Source organism: Rhea americana, unplaced genomic scaffold (genome assembly GCF_003343005.1).
Source record: "Rhea americana isolate MKP2758 unplaced genomic scaffold, rheAme1 scaffold_57, whole genome shotgun sequence".
Taxonomy (NCBI): Eukaryota; Metazoa; Chordata; class Aves; order Rheiformes; family Rheidae; genus Rhea; species Rhea americana.
The window spans coordinates 2126352-2142453 of NW_028186723.1; the positions used below are offsets into that span (position 1 = coordinate 2126352).

Genomic DNA, 16102 nt, shown 5'->3' on the forward strand with positions numbered 1-16102 from the left:
AAATCACAGCAGTACTTAATTGTAGCATACCTATCACCAGTTCTTAGGATAGAGAAACCTCACCCCCATTTCCAACAACTTTTGAAGCATAGTATGAAAGGTGTGCAGGCCTACTTCCCCTGGCTTTGCTGCAGGACAGTCTTGCAGTATCTGAGATATACAATAAAGAAGCACTGCCATCTCTTATTTAGAGAAGCACAGGCCACAGCAAGACTTGCCCTGTAGAGAGCAAGCCCTCCAACTGCAAATTATATTATACTGACATAAATAGTTATACCTACTGGAGGAAAACAAGAAGGTGCTTTAATGGTGCAGTCCCAGTCACCATACTAGCAAAAACAATCAGCTAGCAATGAAGTTGCTTTTAGCTCAGCATACATGTTTACAAGGCACACACGCAGGCATTTCGGCACTGTGAGAAGGAAGACTCTCCCCTCAGAAGACAACTGCTACCCAAGCGCATTGCCACCACCACAAGCCTTCAAGTGAAGAGCCAGCTCAGGTCTCTGCATAATCTAGAGTTAGACTGTGGTAAACAGGTATGATGCAAACCACAAACTCGAAACATACGCTCACATATTTGTATGTTTATTATTTAAAAGTACAATATATACATAATGTATAGTGATGTCTTCCAAAACTTTATACAGAAACATTATCTACAAAATTAATTAAATCAATAGACATTTGTGTATATTCAGACAACATATTGGAAGAGTCAGTATAGTTTCACTGTCAAAACACAAAAATAGGAAGTAAGGAAACCCTATCCACCTTGAAAAAGCTCTAAACACTATCCTCCTCCCTCTGTAACTCAGCAATATGCCTTTTGAAAGGTTTTGGGTTGTTTCGGAGGCATAGTAAATCTGATTTCTAGTGCCACCTACTGTTAACATTTATCACCACAGTTGTTTCCATCAACAGCTGAAAGAATACCTGAGCTCATTCCTACAGGATGCATCAGGCCTTGTTCTCTGGACTACTGGGACTTGATCCCAGTTCTGTGTCATGCTAGCAACCAGCTTTAAACTTGATTCAGTGAAAGCAAGAGATCTGATTTTTCTAGTTATGAACCAAATATTTTAATGGCAATTTTTACAAAGAGCAAGCTGTGTTTTAATAGTTGAAGATACTGCAGCTGTTGCCAGCAACAGGTGAAGAATAMGAGTCTGACAAGCATAAGCTGATCCCCACTGGTTTTGGGAGACTAAAAATATTGCACAAGTTTACGTAGCAAAAAATCAGTGATTTTTATAGCATGAAGTGGTACCCTTCAGTTAGGAAGGTCTGGCTTAAGCCAACTTCAGTACTGCATTTTACAGAGGGTGGAAAAGCATAGGCAGCTTTTCCATAGGACTTCTAAGAACATCAGGATGTGGGATGTTTTCWTTAAAAAAAGCACCCTGAGTATTCAAGAAACAGATGTAGGATATCTGCCTGTAGGATGCAACTAGCTACAAGTCTGGCATTTTCAAAAAAAAAAAAAAAAAAGCCTGTAGCAATTAGGTATGTAATGGACACTGAATTTCAATGGCACATATCTAACTAACTGCTCCAGGCCGTCTTCAAAATAACAATTTAATCTGAGGAAAATTTTCAGTCTAATATTCGTAACAATGACAAAAAGTTTCCAAAATAAGTGAAATGTGATTACTGCACAAGCCTTGCATCCACTCTAGATGTGCACGGTATAAAAGAATCCCTCAGAAACCCACTAGCCTGTTTTCCACTACATAGTTTTTCACCAAAAAAATATGCACCAACAATATTAGATTCCTGACACTTAGTCTAGCCCATGAAAAAAGGCAGGTGACTTGACAGCAGTATTTATGTGGTCACACAGCATTCTTTCTCAGGAATAAGCAATATTACTAAGCAAAGTTGCTAACTGACCCTGTCACATACTCAAACTTCTCTGCTTAGTCTAGTCATTTGCCAGTGTGCAAACTAGAATGAAATTTCCATCTTTAATAGGTACGTTTAAAATAAAACATCTAGAAGAAAACCTTGGTCCACGTAAATACAGTATGCAATAAACAAAGTGATTTTTTGGGGCTGCTTTGTGTGTCTCCATAACCAAAAATTTACCTAGTGTTACAGAGAGGAAGCAGCATTTTCAGCCAGGTAGGAGGATAACCAACCAGGTTTCTCTAATAATTTAAAAAGAGAAAGAACATGCCAAAAAAGTTAAAAAAAATCCCACAATATCATTGCACTTACTCCATCTGCACCACACCCCTCCTTCATTCACATTGTACACCTGAAGAACATATATGGTTACAATATTAACACGGCATCTAAAATACTGGAGTCATTCAGTTGAATGCCTGAAAAATATCCAGAGAGCTGGCACATTAAAGCAAGAAAACAAACATACAAGAGCTAAGTTATGTTTTGACATGTGACTTGTTCTTCCTAAARTTCTTTCTTTCCACGGAAAGTCTAGTTCAGCCAGGAAAAACTGCCTGTTTGCTCAAGGTAAGCTCTCAGATTTCCAGAAGACTGTGACAAATCTGTTTCAGAAGAACCTGGAACTTACTTCTCCACATCACTTAAACAACTGTAAAGCAGGAATTCATAACTGGGTAAGTCAAAATTCCCTAACACTGTGCATAACCATTGCTCTCAGGAGTTTTTTTTTTTTTTTTAAAGGAAAAAAGAAAAAAGATGTATGTATAAAAACCCATCCAGGTTAAAAGGTCACAGTTCCTACAGTGCTCATCAAGTTTTAAATCACTTGTTTTTATCCTCCCTTTTTATGCAAATACTTAATCCTCTTACATTAGAAGGACTGGTTATTCAAAACTCCAAAGGCTCCCTGGAAAACTTACTAGGCTTTAACCTTGCAAGCACCTTCAGAGATGCCTATCTTTAAAGTAAAAAGAAAGTCTCATTGTCTTGCACCAAACTACTCATAAGAGCCAAATTAGGCCCTTATGCTCAATTCAGCTCATTATAAATCCCCCAAACTACTCAAGTGACTCAGTGGCACCTGAAAATGGGACACACACACCTAAGCTGTCTAGGTGCTTTGATAAATTTTTCTCCCTTGTGATACAGGATTCAGGCCTCTTCTTTTACATCTGATGTAAATGGCAACTGGGATAAGATAAAAAAAATTCTCTTCAAGTGTCCTTTCTAATTAAAACAGTAACACTTCAGCTACTTTAAGTGCACACTAAGTATTTTTTCATGATAACAGGAAGTGCAAATATTTAACAAAAAAGACAAAATACGTATTTACACTGTCACCTACTCTGGTTGTGATCAATAAATTTTGGTCAAAACACAATACATGTTGTATTAAAATACATGCATTTACTGCTGGAATAGAGACCTGTAAATAATCCTGGAATTAAAATGTGAAAATGATATTGTGACAAACTGGAATCTTGTCTTCTTGATACTCTTTCTTCACCACACACTCAGTAGCTGAAGGATTAAGTATCAGATGTAAGTTCACGCCATTTTGTACAGTCTCCTTCACAGCAGGAAAATTAGAGTCTCAGATTTCTGTGCCACTTTTATTGTCCAACTAATAGACTGCAAATCCACTTAAATACAGTTCTCATTTCTCACTTTTACTGCCTAATCTATCCACAGTTAATGAGAAAACTTCAGTGGGCTTAAATTTTGAAGACAGACTTAATCAGGAGGTYTCCCTGTACATGTGTAAGAGTGGACAATTTAAACTCCTACTTTTTAAATGTTATTAGTTAATGCAGAAAGTCAGAGAACTTCAGTAATGAACTACCTGAGATAAGAATTCTTTAGATTCACACACATAAAGATCAGGGGTTTATACTATTCGTTGAGTTGACAATTGCTTCAATCACACATACTTAACAACTGAACCAGCAAGTTTCTTATCTTATTTTTAATGTTGTTTCACTTCTTTTAAATAAATAAACACCAAGTTGAATGTTAACCTACAGCAGAAAATACGCAATACCATGGTCCTCACTTAAAAAACAAATTTTGTGAGGAAGCATTTTTCCATGCACATGTCAAAAACGCTTAACCAACCTAAATATCAGAAATAATATGCAAGGAAGTAAGTAATGTCTGAAAGCCCTTAAAGCTCAGTAACACTGGATATGCTCAACAACTAAAAAATAATCAGCTTTATTTTTCCAACCCCTATCATTAAAAAAAGTGATTAATTATACAGTGCACAAATTAAAATTTCATTGCAACTCACTCAAAACAGTGTGCACTGCAAACAGTCTGTATGTCATTTCAAACAAAATTTTTATCTCAATGCAGTGTGTAGTAAAATTCAGCAACATCTCAGGCTACTATTGAGTAGACAGAACCACGCTGATGCCAAACCCTGCAGACTCTCTCACATGAAGGACAGCCCGTATAGTTAAAAGGTTGTATACGTAAAGTACTGGATGCTTGTGCTGGCAGGTAGCCATATTTCAGAAAAACTGTAAAAAAGCAATGGTCTGTAGCACCTGCCTCTTCTGCATCTTTATGTTGGTTATTCCGTAAGAGTTCTAGTTACGTTGGCCTCGTTCTCCTTTCCAGTTCATGCTGGTGTTTAGTAAGACGTTCTATTTCTGTTCCTAGAGTCTGAAGGTTTTCCTTTGGAGGAAAAAAATAAATTATAAATAAATAAAAATGCAGGAAAAATGACAATCTGCACAAAATGCACTAAGTTTAAAATTACTATCTAGGTCAGCAGATTGAAATTTCAAGTATCCAGAACAAACAAAAATAATTAGCTGAGGGTGGGGAAAACCAAATCCATTTCAATAAAGGATGTAAAGCACTGAACAAGTCTTAGGTAGTTATTAATATTCTAAGAGCTATCTCTAGAAGATACAGCACTTAAATGGGAGTGGTACTTACAGAAAGAGATTTCCAACTTCTGCAATACTGCAGAGTCCAGCTAGCAACCCGTAGAACGTTTTCCAGCCTGCCACCTTTTCATCACAGCAAACATGCTGCCCCAATAGCTCAAAATGATACCCAGCTACTGGCACAGTACCAGACACAAGTCACTGATTCCCAGTGATGGGAGGAGGGTATGAAGAGAGAGACTCCCCAATTGTGCAAGCAGTCCAAAATCTGCTGCTGGAAGCCAGTCTATCAGTGCATCATATGATAGGATCCCAAAACAGAAGTTCAGACTGGACTACGTTACAGCACAAGTCATCTACTTCAAGTGCTCTTTGATTGCTCAATGCTAAACATCACCAGTTCACAATGAGCTGAAAAAAACATTTACTCACTTTCAGTGTAATATTCTTCAGTAAAGTATCTTCTAACACAGCCTGCAGCTTCCTGTTTATCTCCAAGGAGAGCTCCAATGTGAGACCACTATCCGCAGGATGAGATGTATACAGAGATGCCATAATCCCACCCCGCCTACTCAAGTGTACTTTGTTAAAGTCAGAAGCTTCTGAGGAAAGTGTTCCAGCTTCTTCTCGCAAAATGTAACTCTGAATAATTCTGAGGGAAAAAAAAGTTAAAGAAATCATAGCATTACAAGGCAGTGAAAAGGCAGACAAAGTAATTTCAAATTCCTGACGTATTATACATGTGTGTACATGCATGTATAAGTATTTTCTCTCTCATTATTTTCAAGTACTACTGTTTTACTGGAAAGGCAAAAAATTCAAATTCTAACCAACATAAAGGGAAGCTGCAACTTCCAGTGCAGAGGAAARCCTAAAAAACCCAGATGCTGTAACAGATGTTTGATAGCACAGCAAATAGAACAGTGTGCAAGGATTACACATTCAGAGGAACTTGAAGTACTAAATGCTGCTGGAGAAAAAAAGGTGCTTATAAGATCCCCTTCTACCTACTTCTCTTTCCTGAAAGATAAAATCATGTGCGGTACAATCCCAATTACATGGGATTTAAAGTTACCCCAAAATCTGAAACACTGTGCAATTGAAGTCTTATGAAATATGATATAATGTCCAAATTTAATCTTAATTTTCTACTGTCTTCTCAGCTGTCTTTCTCAGCACACAGGGCAGATCTGCTCCATTAGTGTAGCAGTACATGCTGAAATTTGAAATGGTGCTACAAATTAAGCCATAAGAGCTAGAAAAACGACTGTAGGATGGTAATCTGCACATCTAGCTATTGTGCTCAAACAAGCTCAGAGATCTTATACACACAAAAAATGCTGCTTAAACCAACTTTTCCAGTAACGGCTTTAATTACACGCCTCACTTTCTGCCTGATTGGAGACCCTGGGGTTAGACCTGCAGCAAGGCTGATAGTTCTCAATAGCTCAGTGAGGTAAGTGGTATTAAATCCTGAATGCTTTCAGTGTGAGATAATTGGGCAGCAATATTTAACATTTTTAAGCTTGGACCCAGAGCTAAAAATCATCTGTTATTGAAAAGTTATTGAAGCAATACTATCCATTCAGCTTATAGCTATCTCTTCTCCAATTCACTTGAATGAAAGTTAAATTGACAATAAAATTACACTATGAACTTTTAAAGGAAAAGAGTCCTGAAAATTGTAGTCTCTTATGAACAACTGATATCAAGTAATTAAAGTATGTAAAGATTATTAAAAAATGCTTAGCATATATGTAGTTTGAATTATTTTGCCTTTTTCTTGTTACAGTGTTTACAGACTCCAGACATGGAATCGAGGTTTAAGGTTTCTGAAGATGAAATCATAAATACAGAAACTATTTAAGAGTCTTCACAAGCTGTAATCTAGTCCCTTGAAATGGTACCATATGAAAAGCATATAGGCATGTTAAGAAAGGGCTGTACTTAACAGTTAACGATACTTTTCAGTAAAAGGTATATGCCACAATTTCTTCCTCTCCCTATAGTCCAGACATCACTCTGAAAGAGTAGGTTTCCATGCAAATGGAATCTTGTATCATTTGTTAAAAAAAACAGTATCTTGGTCAGATATATTTCAGATATTCTGAAACAAATACTTACAATCAGCACCATTTTAAAAGCACACAGACTGCACTCTTGTTAGCCAACAGCAATGATTCACCTCAAATCAGCAACCAGGTGATCATTTTGCTACCAAAATTTTGCACCATTCTATTCCTCCTGAGAAATTTTAGTAGTAATGGATTCAAGACATAGATAGGAAGGTAACAACTCAGATACATAATTACGTAACAGCTGTGAAAAGGAGGGAAAAAAAATACACTCCTAAAATTAACTATACCTTTGAGAGCTACTGTCACTGAAATAATGTCTTAACTGTTTTCATTCAGCCAATTACTTAAGATCCAGATTACTTCTAACCATTGCAGCGCTGAAAACTGAGAAACCATATGAACCAAATTCAAAACATACTTAGTTTTTTTCCTGATTTCCTCCACTAGTTGTTTAATGTGATCCTCCATGAACTCCATCTTTTCATTTTTTCGAGCATGTGCCTTCTGTAGTCTTACTATTCTTTCAATCAAGACAGACTTGTCCACTTCTGGGAAGCTATCTACAGCTACTGAAGATCCAGTATTCTCAGGCGACCGATCCTCAGTGCTGCTGCGAGCGTTAAGGGAACCTGCCAATACATTTGTATTTGTAAAGCTCTTTTTGCTGTTACACCAGGTATAATGTCTCCCACCAGTCCCAATAAACTACTGGATATACAAAAATATTTTTTCAAATGTCAATCTCCTAGATGCTACTGAGTTTCTATGCAAGTAATATTGATAGCATTTTAATTATACATGCTGAAGCAATAGTATACCCCCTAGCATGAACATATTTTCACTAGTATAACTGTGCTTACACTAGTAATACTTATTCCTACAAAAGCACCTTCATAGTAATATTACCTTATACTAGACTGAGCTGACTTTAAAACTGATCTGTTTTAGAGTCCACTAAAATTACAAGCAGATGAAAACTGTATACAGACTGGCAAAAACCCTATGCATAAACACTCTGCAGCATTCATCACTTAGAAATAGCAAGGAAAAGAACAGAAAGGAAAGCAAATATTTCAAGCTCCATCTACTTTATACAGTAAGATTACGATACTTGGACAGAATTAAACCAGTTTAAAACTTAAACATATTGARGAAGAAAACAGATGACATTCAGTGCTGAAGACAACTCTTACTTCTAATTAGATAAAAAGTAATGAACTTTACATAAATATATGAGTGTCTCTAAACATACTAATTGATTTACCATTTACACAGTGGCAACTATCAATAATGCAGTTAAACAATGTTGGAAGCAGCTTTTAATTTTTTGTTTTGCCTCTGGCTGCATTTAAGAGGGTTTTCTACTCTTTGAGCTTCCTCCAGATACATAAGCCACAAAAAGGCCATCACTTAAAAGAGGAAAGAAAATATAAATATTGAACTTTAATCTTGTAATTAAAAATAAGCACCTACAATTGCATTCAGAGCCAATTGCATTTTAGTGCTTAAAGGCTATTTTGTCAGTTTTAATGGGAGACTACCCACACACTGCATGTACACAAACCACTGAAAGAGCAAGGCTCATAGCAGCACACCATGGCAACCTTACTAAGAGCAAAGGATGGTTCTGCCAGCCCTATTTGCTGTATTACCTGATGAACTGGAACGGCTCCCCATGCTGCTGACTTCTTTGTCATAATTACCATTTTCYATCTGATCCAATTTCCTCCGTGCTGAAAGCATAAATAAAATGATGGTTACCAACAAAAGACTAAAGAGGAAAAGAATCATACTGCGACATGGCATACCAAACTCTGATCTGCAATAATTTAAGTTTGAAAACTGAAAGAATGTCAGCAACTAAAATCTCAAGAAAAAGACACAACAAATAGTCCCCCTTTCTTTCCCCATCCCCAACCACAAAGTACCTGGATGCAGCATCCACTAAGAATCCTATGCCCTGCAACAGCTCCCAATTTTAAAGTGGTAATACCCTTCATAGGACTGACTGGGAACAGTAAAATCAGATAAATCTGATTTTATTTCTGATTAGGACCACTACGTAAGTGACTAACGAATGACAGAACAGCAGCTCTGTTGTGGTATCTCATGACTACCATCACGATTGGGAGCCGAGTATAGTACTTGTGTCCAGAAGTATCGTTCATTTAATAAGAAAGAAAATGTAAAACTGTTCATATATGTACAAAAAGGGATATAGAACTTCCTCCTGCACGATGCAGGCACAAAAAAACAGGTATTCTTTCAAACTGATCTGATTATATTCAAATCAGTTTGCATTGAGTATATACACTCCTGGGCATTTAATGATTTCCATTTGCTGATAGAACAAAATTAGTCATGATTGATATGGAGGGACTGATGACCAACGTGCTCTGTTTAATATATTAAATAATAATTACCACCAGTAATTCCTAACAGTCAGCAGTTAAGAATACATTCAAAATCTGCTGGTAGTTTCCTACGCAGACCATGATCTATAAATATACATATCCAGAAGCAGCGACACTTCAGTAGTCACATATAGGATAACAAAGAATATGTTACTTTGAAATTCATCTTTCATTTTATGAAAAAGTCCATTTCAAAAGTTACAGCTGAGACTAACTCTAAGGGCTTTTTACTGTAACTACAGATTCCTACTTGTAAGATTCAGCTTGCCCACTCACTATTATTTTCTTTAAGGTCACGGAGAGCTTGTGTAGGCTGTACCCAAGGAGTGCATGAACACAGACAGGACCGTAGTCTCTAACAGTCTGCACAAAGGAGGTTACAAACTGGGCTGACTTATTATATCTGAAAATAATGTCAACCTAGCTGAAGTTGTTTGGTGAGATCTTTCAGGTTTGCTGCATGTTTGCGCTTCTGGGTAGCTAGTTCGTCTTTCAGTTCATCCACGTGGGTCTTCCTTGCTGCTAGTTCTTTTTGCTCTGAAGCCAGCTGAGCCTGTAGTGTCTCAACTTCTAGCTTTCGCAGGTCCTCCTCCTTCTGCAACTTGGTGGCCTGAAAATGATTTTTTTCCCTTTTAAATTATATAAAAAATTTCCAGCCTATCTGTATGCTCAGCAGCTCTAAACTTGCATTTCACTTTCTACCTGAGAATCTCACATTTTACATCTAATTAGGCTGATCACTACCACCACGAATGAGCTCGCAGCACAATGCAGTACTGCAGCAAGGGATTCCTGAACTACCTTCAAACATTTACATGACAGTTCCATGCAGAGCTGTGCTGTAAGGTCACATTAACTTTTGTGACACACTGAACTTATTAAATGTGACATTTATCTGCCTCAAGATCACAGTACAAGCATGACCTAAGTAACAGTTTGCAGTGGTAAATTTCACATAAAAATTCAAACCTTTAGATTGTTTCAATGGCACAACAGAGAACAACTCTGTTCTCTCAGAAAGGCAGAAATAATACCACCATTCCAGTGCAGGGTGCCTTAGTTTTCTTACTGTCATGAAAACACAAGGTGCTTCTATCCCATTACTATTACTCTATCACAAACTCAAGTCACAACAGTGGTCACATGCAAGCCACTGATATATAAGTAAAGAGTGGCTACAGTCTGCTCCAAGTTCAGGCTTGTTCTGTTGTATGTGCACACTAATGTGCGGTGTGTGCACTTGAAAAATCTGAGAAAGACAAAAAGAGCACAGAGATGGATACTGGAAAGCATGAGAAAATTGTCTCCACATCTGTAAGTAAATTTATCAGCACTGAAGCCAAGCTATGGCACTTCTAGGGTTCGTACCATGTATTCACAGGTTTTTCTGAAGCATGATAGCTTGACTTTCCCCAGGTTAACCACTCAGATCAAATGTTGAGAAATAAAAGCCAGATATATCAATAAGTTTTATTTAAAGCCTTCAGAAAAGCACGTAAGATTCTGCCTTCACTTCAGCGGGGTTCTGGTTCCTAAACATAGACACCTAGTGCCATTCAAGAAACTGTGGAGCACTCTGCCTGGATTCCAKGACAACATGGTTCTCTTGCAAGTCCTGCGCCAGAGCAGCCTATTCCACACCCATCTCCAAAATCCATGGGTGTCTAAAGTAGCATCAGAGGCCTACATTTAGATATGCAGGGATACAAGGTGGGATTCATGTCCCACATCTTTATTAGTATCAGACATCTTACTAGTGCAAAAAACTAGCTGTATGCTGTACTCACCAGATCATCTTTAGTCTGTCGAATACGTTGCAGTTGATTCTGTAGCTCTCTTTCGCTATAAGAGAACTTATCCAATTGGCTCTGTAAGGAATTGTTTTCAGACTGAAGCTGTGCATTCTTACTGGTTAATTTTTCAGTGAATATCAATAGCTCAGACTCTCTTTTCCGACTACCTTCGATGTCCTTTTGGAGATCAGCAATAAGAGAATTGAGACCATCTACTTCTTCCTTTAAAGCATTTATTTCTTGTTCATCTCTGTCAAAGCAATTGCATCTTATTAGTATAACTGGAGTTTAAAAACTAATAGAAAACATTTATCAAATAAAAGCATTCAGGTCCAGACCAGGTAAGGCAAATGAACTTTCATCACTCTAGAGAATCTGCCAGTTGCTGGTGGTTTTAAATGCCAATATGTTTTGCAGATTCCTTTTCATGACACATGTCATGCCAAAGTGATGAAGAGCTCCTGCACCCCACAGAATGGCACACAGCCATCAGCTTCCTCAAGGAAGTCTACCTTTTTGTACTCAGCTTCATGAGCTTCGTTATGGGGTCTAAACAAATGTTCAGAAATGAATACTGCAAACGGAAAGGACACTTGCAAATATAAAACAGGTAGTCATTTTGAAAGAAGACTTCTTGTGTTAAAGAGATGGGGAAATACTCCAGTTCTAAACTTCTCCAGGACAATAGTACAACAACCTATGAAATATGCAAGTTGTGCGGTTCTGATTCAAAGGAACTTTCTCACTCCATTCTGTCTTCTCCCACCCTCTACAAAACCATTTTTTYTTTCTACTGAAGCACTCCCAAGAGGAGACTTTAAATACATCACTTATAATTCATCTGAGAAAACTGAAGCTATAGCATTCTACCTAAGATCAACATTTTAGAGAAGGTGACTAAGGTTAATTCTGAAATTAAATAGCTATTATTAAAAAAATAAAAAATAAACAGACTAAAAAAAACACCCTCCTCTCTCATTTGCTCTTGCAATATTATTTCATTAGTTCTTCAAACATAGGATTTTCTACACCTTTCTAAAACCTCATATTCTGACTTCAGGGAAAAAATCCTCCCTTTCTGACAGGCAGTATGTGCATTCAAATTCAAAAAGTAAACATTACACAAACTAAGCACATTGATCTCACTTAATTCCTTGGCAGACAACGACAGTGCAATTACTAAGAGGCTTGATTCATTTTAAACTACCACATATCAACATGTTTCTTCAAGTACAGATGAGCTCAGACAGTCCACATATTAGTAGTTTTGAAAATGAAGTACAATTTTGTAAAACTAGGTAGCTGAATTTTACTAGATTTCCATAACTTAAGTTACATCCTGCCAACTACCAAAACGAAGAGCTCAAGTAGTTGATGACAATATAATGACAACAGGAATATGATTAGCATTTCACTCCAAAAGAACAGGAAAATGTATTACATCTTATCTTCAGGGTTTCTAAGCTAATTCCATCCTTCAGAAGACGAAAGACTGAACAACTACAGCAGAAGTGAATTTTTTGGCTATTTATGCTACAAAAAAAATCTCATTCGCAGCTCCCATTGAAAACTTATGTCAAAACCTAAATCACACTTCCAAATATGTTGATTCATTACAACATGTGAAATTTGTAGTTAACCATCAGGACTTAAAAAATTAAATATTCAGATCATCCTGAAGAGATCTCTAGCTTGTTCTTAAAATTTTCCAAAGAATATCCTGCAACACTGAAGGTAATCAGTATCCAGCTCAACACTCAAAGTGCTTCCTAGCATTCAACTTGATATCATCTTTCCTACAAAACTATTTCGATCCTTCCTCATATGTGCAAAGAATAGCTGAACATTCCCTTATTAAGCGTTTTATGCATTTAAGGACAAATCCCACTTCAGTCTTTTCCTTGCTTGACTGAACAAATCTGCTTCTTTTATCTTAATTCAAGCAGAACTGTGTGTGTTCTCAGAAAAAGATAAAATTCCCTCTATTTACTCCAAGAAAATGAAAGACARTAGGTTTGTTTATTGTAAGTGAAAATAACAGTGATCAAGATTCTAAGATTTTGTTTTCACAGGTGATAATAGGAACTTATCGATTCAAGTTTTAACTCAGTTTGAGAATTCATGACTTCATGATACTCCCTAGAATGTTTGATAAACATGTTTAAGTCATTCTGAAAGTGAAATACAGGACTATACAAAAACTGATGTGAGGATAACAAATGCTACATGGGAAAGAAATTTAAAAAAAAACTTTTGATCCAAGTTTTATAGGAATAGAAGAGACATGAACATTTTAGCATTTCTCTACTATTGTTGAGATGAAAAGATAATTGGAAAACACATTTGAAATTTTAATTCATTTGGCAAGATCCCAAGTTAAAAAACAATCATCTCCACTATTGATCAAGGTGTAAGCTACAGTTATCTTGATAACTGGCCTCTGCTTCCCTAGGAAGACTTATAACAGCACTAATGCAGCTGACCAGCACACAGCCAATGGAAGATGCTTCATTCTCTGAACCCTGAAAAGGGGACACATCTACTGAAATATTTTTCAATAACAAGTAACTAATTAAAAGCACAGGAGACACACACGGGTAGTTCTGTTAGAACCTGGCAACACTGTTTGAATTAGTGAAGAGGACAGTATTTGTTTATACTCCAATTCATATGTCCCATACGGAAACCAAACTATGTTCAGGCATTCTGAACCAAATTCTCCTCCAAGAAAACTTTATTTCCCTCACATTCTTAAACAGGGAAAAAATTCAACACAGCAATACTAGTCCATCAGAAACACAAGCGCTCCTAACATTAACCAAATATCTGAATACAACAGTGGCCAAAGACAATAAGCTGTTTTTGTTAAATACTTAAATCAATCCATTATAATTAAAGAGATCTGCTTTTCTGGTTCAGTTGTTTTCCCTCAATCTTCCAATAAAATGAGCACTGGGAAGAATCCTAGAAGATGCAACTTCCCATAGAGTATGCTCAAAAGCAAAAACTTCTTATCCTGATAATGAAAGATATAAAATCAGATCTACCAGTCTCAATTCACTTGACTTATTTATAAAAGGCCAAAGTTATCTCCAATACTGACAACATTGAATTAGATTAGAAAAGATAGTTAAATTAGAACATGAATTCTCCAAATTATAACATATTTTAAAGCATTGGTAATTTCAATAAAGAAAAACAATGACAAGAAAAATCTGCCAAATTTGTCCTCAAAGTACTTAGCTGTACCTCTGATGTTGATCGTGCAGACAATCTACAATTTTGACTCTGTCCAGCAAATTCTGGATTTCAGTTTTCTGTCTGTTAATGATTTCCTTATACTTGGATAATTCATCTTCTGTTCTCAAACGTTCATCCTCTAGACACTTTACCTAAGTAGAAAAGGAGAAACTATTTACTCTTCTGGCAAACTTCAAAACTGAATTATTTCGATCAAACATTTAGACCACTGTACAAAGCTTTTAGTGTCCAAGAATATATCACACAGGCCAAATAAAGTAAAAACAGACAAAAAATATCATATGTAAAAATCATCAAACGAAGTAAACAAGATTAACATTAGTCTTTCCAAAATACTCAGACTTACRGGCCTGATGGACCAAAAATTCAAAGCCATCCTTTTCCAGTTACCCAAGCCTAACCCTAACTCACACCAAGACTGTATTTCATGGCTTCCTCCCTTCTACTAAGGTCCTACATTGCTAAAACTCTCATCTGGACTGAGTGACCAGCAGGCTGATCTAYAAGACTGTTCAGAAGTTACACTTAGCATATTTTCTATGCCATCACAGGCCGCATGTATGACTTCTACAAGCCTAGGTTCAGAGATGGAAAAAGTTTACTAACATCTTTCATTTATGAAGTTACTAACTTTACTGGGTGCTTACTAAAATATTTTCAAAAGGTTTGCAGTCAAACAAGATGTACACCATGAAACAAAAGAGCACTTTATCATGGATCAACTGATACTCCCCAAGAAAGGCTGCCCAGAGCCAGTTATGTATCCTTCTGGTCTCATGTCAGCCAACCTCCATGCCACACTGCTTAATAAAAAAAAAAAAAAAAAAAAAAAAAAAAATTAAAAAAAAACAGTTTAATTTTAATTTTTCAAAAAAAATTCATAATCAACAGATTCAATTTAATCTTGCTCAAAAAATTCATCATAGCACTGTAGCTCCGTAGCAATCCAGAACACGTTACCTTTGTTCTTAGTGTTCGAAGCTCATCCATGCCCTCTTTAAACGTTCTCTTCAGGTCTTCCAGTTCTTTTATTTTTGCATGATGCACCTTTTTAAAGGGTGAGAAACCGCTTGAGAAATCTAAACAGACAATGGCATCTCTGGGATGTCAAAAGAATTTAGATCCACGTAGGCCAGCATAACAGCTGAGAGGGCTTAAGGCAAGACAAGTACCCTAAAGGTTTCTTTATTTTTAATAAGTAAAACAAAACAAAGCATAAAAGCTTTTTATTCTCAGAAGAACAGGAAGTATAAATGAAATTACGCACTCTGGTTTTAATTGTACAAATCTACATCGCAACACACTCAGTGAAGAGTTCCAGGCAAACTGACACTGGGTAAACACTGAAGATGACTTATATGAGAGCTGTGAGTGGATCCAGCATGCAAAGCAAGGACTGAATTAATGCGAAAATCTAGTTTTGGGGCTAGCAAACCTCTATAGGGAATGAGAGAACAGAAGCTGTTCCCTGTCTCCCTCTCACCATACAGCTTGGTAAAACACCAGATGGTAAAAGAAATCCTGCCTATCAGATGAATTCGTGTTCTAAACCATACCAACACTGACATTTATAAAAAGTAAAGAGCAGTTTTGTCCTTTTAACATCCTCCTTTTTTCCATAAATTTGTTCTTAGAAGTAGATCCAATATAATAGCTAAAAAGTCTTCCAAAATCATGGCTGGAGGCAAACATCTGGGATGTGGCATTAAGCCAAAATTATCTAAAGACATCCAAAGTTATCACCACAT

At 36.7% G+C, this 16102-nt stretch overlaps 1 protein-coding gene across 4 annotated transcripts in view; it reads right to left on the reverse strand.

Moving 5' to 3' along the window:
- Positions 1-567: 567 nt before the first annotated feature.
- Positions 568-16102, reverse strand: part of CCDC186 (coiled-coil domain containing 186) — a 40211-nt gene continuing 24676 nt past the window's right edge. For 3 of the 4 annotated variants that reach the window (XM_085319034.1, XM_085319032.1, XM_085319033.1), the window contains exons 9-16: positions 15315-15401; positions 14343-14485; positions 11088-11343; positions 9721-9910; positions 8539-8619; positions 7305-7515; positions 5241-5460; positions 568-4590 (exon numbers count right to left, since the gene is read on the reverse strand). In XM_085319034.1, coding sequence (XP_085175160.1) covers positions 4507-4590; positions 5241-5460; positions 7305-7515; positions 8539-8619; positions 9721-9910; positions 11088-11343; positions 14343-14485; positions 15315-15401 — 1272 coding nt within the window. In that variant the 3' untranslated portion in view covers positions 568-4506. The remainder of the gene's footprint in view (positions 4591-5240; positions 5461-7304; positions 7516-8538; positions 8620-9720; positions 9911-11087; positions 11344-14342; positions 14486-15314; positions 15402-16102) is intronic. The other variant, XM_085319035.1, reaches the window with a different exon arrangement.